The sequence below is a fragment of the Cicer arietinum genome, unplaced genomic scaffold (assembly GCF_000331145.2).
Source record: "Cicer arietinum cultivar CDC Frontier isolate Library 1 unplaced genomic scaffold, Cicar.CDCFrontier_v2.0 Ca_scaffold_5689_v2.0, whole genome shotgun sequence".
Taxonomy (NCBI): Eukaryota; Viridiplantae; Streptophyta; class Magnoliopsida; order Fabales; family Fabaceae; genus Cicer; species Cicer arietinum.
The window spans coordinates 1-4,153 of record NW_027339336.1 but is presented as its reverse complement, the minus strand read 5'-3'; the positions used below and the strand labels follow the sequence as shown (position 1 = coordinate 4,153).

The window sequence follows — 4,153 nt, the reverse complement described above, 5'->3', positions numbered from 1 at the left end:
AGTAATTTATTTGCCAAAAAAATCATTTAGGAATTTTAATGTATTTCTTTGTCTAGGAGACTAGGACACAATATCTATACATGTCTACCGTATAAATAAATATCTAAAAACTTATTTTTTATTTAGATTTGAAGATACAATTAATCAATGCAAATTACAATACCCTCATTTTTATTAGTTGTTCTGGTTTGAGAACACATAATTTATCACCTCATAGTGATGATCAGTTAATGTTGATCTAGAATTTAAACACGTGTAATATTTTGGTGCAAATATGCTGAGTCTCCCACTTTTTTCTATTCTTGTGGTGCCTTTTTGTGCGCATCACTTACCCGGGAAAATATTAACGATAGGTCCTTTCATATTTTGTCTTCAACAAGTGTAATAGCATTGTTGTCAAAAAAATAAAATACAAGTGTAGAAGCATCAACATAATTTGTGATGGAAGCATTATTTAAAAATTACAATTAGAATATGAAATAACTAATAACTGATTTTCAAAAGAAAAAAAAAAAACATAAATTTGATTTCATTGGTCATTGATAGAGAATGAGCGGCACTGTAAATGGAAGAAAAGAAAAAAAAGAAGCGCTATTTTTAGAATGAGAGATTCACAAGCAATTGTTTACGTTTTCCTCTTTCCAAACCGAGACTCCACCATCATCATTCTTCTCTCTTCTTTCTTTTTTTTCTCTTCATTATTTATCACTCTTACTTCGATCTTTAATTTCAATTTTTTATTTAATTTTATCCAAATTTCACTACTGTACATTTTAATCACAATTTCCACCATTATTAACCCTCCTCATTACATTTCATCATGTAATACAATGTGATTTCAATCAATAGGTTTTTTTTTTTGCAGCAATGGCGTTTGATCATAATTCTGTTCCAAACGATCTGCGTGTATTGAATGTGGCTCCGATAATGGCGGAGGAGCCGCTCATTTCTCCGGCAAGCGTCACCTCGCCGCCGACTCCCGATTCAGTTACCGATTATTTCTACCCGCCGTCGGTCTCCGCCGCCGCTGCCACATCAGCAACATGGTGCGTTCGCCCCATTGTGAATCCTGCTTCTATTGGTTTAAACTATGGGTCTAGTTTTGGGAACCGTGTTGTGGCTAATAATGCTTTGAATTTGGGGAATTGGGTAGGTGGTAATAGTAATAACAATAGTAATAATGGTTTGCATAATAAGGCTTGTAATGATGGTGTAAGTGTAGTTGTAAATGGTTTTTCTTATGGTGGAACTAGAGTGGTTGATGAGGTTGGGGACGATTTGGTTTCGGGTAGGAAAGTGAAGTTTTTGTGTAGTTTTGGTGGGAAGATTTTGCCTAGGCCTAGTGATGGAGTGTTGAGATATGTTGGAGGACAAACAAGGATAATCAGTGTTAAGAAAGATGTGAGTTTCAATGATTTGGTGCAGAAGATGGTAGATACTTATGGACAGCCTGTTGTTATTAAGTATCAGCTTCCTGAGGAGGATCTTGATGCATTGGTGTCAATTGCTTGTCCTGATGATGTTGAGAATATGATGGAGGAGTATGGAAAATTGGTTGAGAGATCGCCCGATGGTTCTGCTAAATTGAGGGTTTTTTTGTTCCCTGTCTCAGAGGTTGATTTTTCGGGTGCTATGCAGCTCGGAGATTTCCAGGATACTGGTCAGAAATATGTTGATGCAGTGAATGGTGTTGTAGATGGGAATGTGGTTTGTGGTGGGTTCAATAGGAAAGAGAGTGTTACAAGTGCGGCTTCAACACAAAATTCTGATTTGAGTGGGATAGAGAATATTGATAGTTCTGTTGCTGGTCAAGGGGAGTCGGCGTCCTGCGTGTTATCGCCTGGAGAGAATGTGGCTGCTTCTCCAGATACAAGTTCAAATACTGTTTCATTTGGCATGTCTGTGACTAAGACCGGTCCAACTCACACTCCATATATTCATAATGAGGCTGAGGTAGAAAAGTCGGTGCCTGTTACTTTATCTCAGCAGCCATTTGAATTGCACCAATCAGGCATGGAATTTCCACCACCTTCACCTTATTTGAACCATGCAGAATATGTCCAACTTCCTCCTCAGATGGGGTTCCCAAATTCCCAGCTTTTAGGAAAGACTAGGCCTGTTTTTGCCCAACAACAGTTTCATAGTAATAATAATACTCCTGGTTTAGCATTCCATCAGGTCATCTCTGGAGCACAGATGACAATGAATCAACCTTCTTCTCATGTTGGTGTAAGATCAAATGTCATCCAACCACAACCGATGATACAACCACAGCGTAATCATTTGAACCAATACAATGATGAAAATACATCAGGAATAAGGATTGTTCAGCTTCCTGCAGAACATAGCTACAATACATATCAGGTTCCAGTGAATCAAGTTCCATCTTTAATAGTTGGGGGTAATTGTGGTTTTGTTCAGGTTCCTCCACAAGAGCATGTTGTTTTCTCTGATGGGTTATTACCTCAACAACAAATAATTATACAAGAGAAAATCCACCGAGTTGAGGGTTGTTCTATGTGTCAGAAAAAGCTGCCTCATGCCCATTCAGATCCAGTTGTTCAGGATCAGCACAATGGCAATCCAGGTCCAGTTCCTGATCCAAACCCGAATTACCATAGTTTTCCGACGGAGGACACTGTAAACGCTCAAGCAACAAAGAGGTTAACACCCTTGAAGGAAGGTGTGGTTGAAGAATGGGTTAGCACAAGACCAAGTGTCATTAGCAAATTGGAAAGTCCTAATAGAGTAACACCTTGTCCCGATAATACTGGGGTTTCTCATAATTTTGAGTCTCAGCCTGATGGTGGGAGGATTTTAATGCAAAAGCCAGAAGAATTTGATCATCCCAGAAATTCATTTATTCAAGAAACGATTGGTAGGACAGGTGGAAAACATTCTTCTGGGGATGGGCTTGGGGCCATGAGAACGGCACCACCGATTTATCCAGATGATGTTGTCCACCAGCATATGATGCCGTCTGAACATGTCAATAATGATATACCTATAGTTGATGGAACATCTACACGGACTCCGGAATGCGTCACTCAAGCATCTCCCAAAGAATACACTAATGAACATACTGGTATTTCTAAATCGGATGTGGTAGATAATTGGATTAGACAAGGCTATCTAAGACCTGTTGATGGAAGAATGGACACTCTCAAGGCACACAATGAGGAAGGTTATGTACGCAATGACCAATGCTTTCTTCCAGTTGATAAATCTTTAGATTACAACACTCAGCTTGCTGCAGAGGAAGAGGTGATTCTCGATAACAACTTTGGCATGCCAAAATTGACAGTTGACTCAAACCAAACTAAGATGACATGCGTCCTGCCATGTTCTTCTAAGGGAATTTTATACAGGAACAATTCCAGGCTAGGGGAATATAATGAGGATTCACAACCACCTGTGTTGGACGTTCCTCAATCAAAGATTGGAAACCACCACAAGGATGATGCAGCATCATCTTCATCATCACCAACTGTCATGTTTGGGGATATGCAAGATTCTCCAAATTCAGTTTTTGGCAATCAGGATCTCTGGAATATACAGCACGAGACCTTCTTTCATCATGTCGTACCGAGCAAAGCTGCATTGGAGAAAGAAAACTATTCTCATATGGATCACTTTGGTGAACATCCAGGAAGCTACAAGAAACAAAATATGAATGCACAATTGGAAGATGGCTTCTACGAGTCGCTCAAACAGAATTTTACTTTAGAAAATAATTGTTCTGGCAAAGGTATGCAGATTGTTTTTTCATTTGAAGAAGCAAAATGTATTAACAATGCACTTAGTTTCCTAAAAATATGAAACTAGCTATAGATGGTTGCGGAGTTCATAGTACATATTGTGTTTTAGGGTGCAGCTAGGTTAAAACAAGAGAGGGATGAAAAATTTCTTATTATTATTGAAACTAAATATATATATATATATATATACACACACACACACAATGTTGTTAGCTATCTAATGAATGCAGAGAATAAAAGAAATATAAATTAGGAAATAAATGAAATAAGAGTGATTTGATTCTTTCCCAAAATACAAATAAACTTAAATAGAAGGTTTAATTGCAATTTTAGTCCCCCTATTTTAGCTGAATCGCGAAAGTAGTCCCCCCATTTTGTTTCTCTCCAGTTTTGGT

At 38.1% G+C, this 4,153-nt stretch overlaps 1 protein-coding gene across 1 annotated transcript; it reads left to right on the top strand.

Moving 5' to 3' along the window:
• The first annotated feature begins 317 nt into the window (after positions 1 to 317).
• LOC101495779 (uncharacterized) lies at positions 318 to 3,834 on the top strand. Its single transcript, XM_004517167.4, has one exon. The coding sequence runs from the start codon at positions 868 to 870 to the stop codon at positions 3,817 to 3,819; it is 2,952 nt and encodes a 983-aa protein (XP_004517224.2). The 5' UTR covers positions 318 to 867; the 3' UTR covers positions 3,820 to 3,834.
• Positions 3,835 to 4,153: the final 319 nt, after the last annotated feature.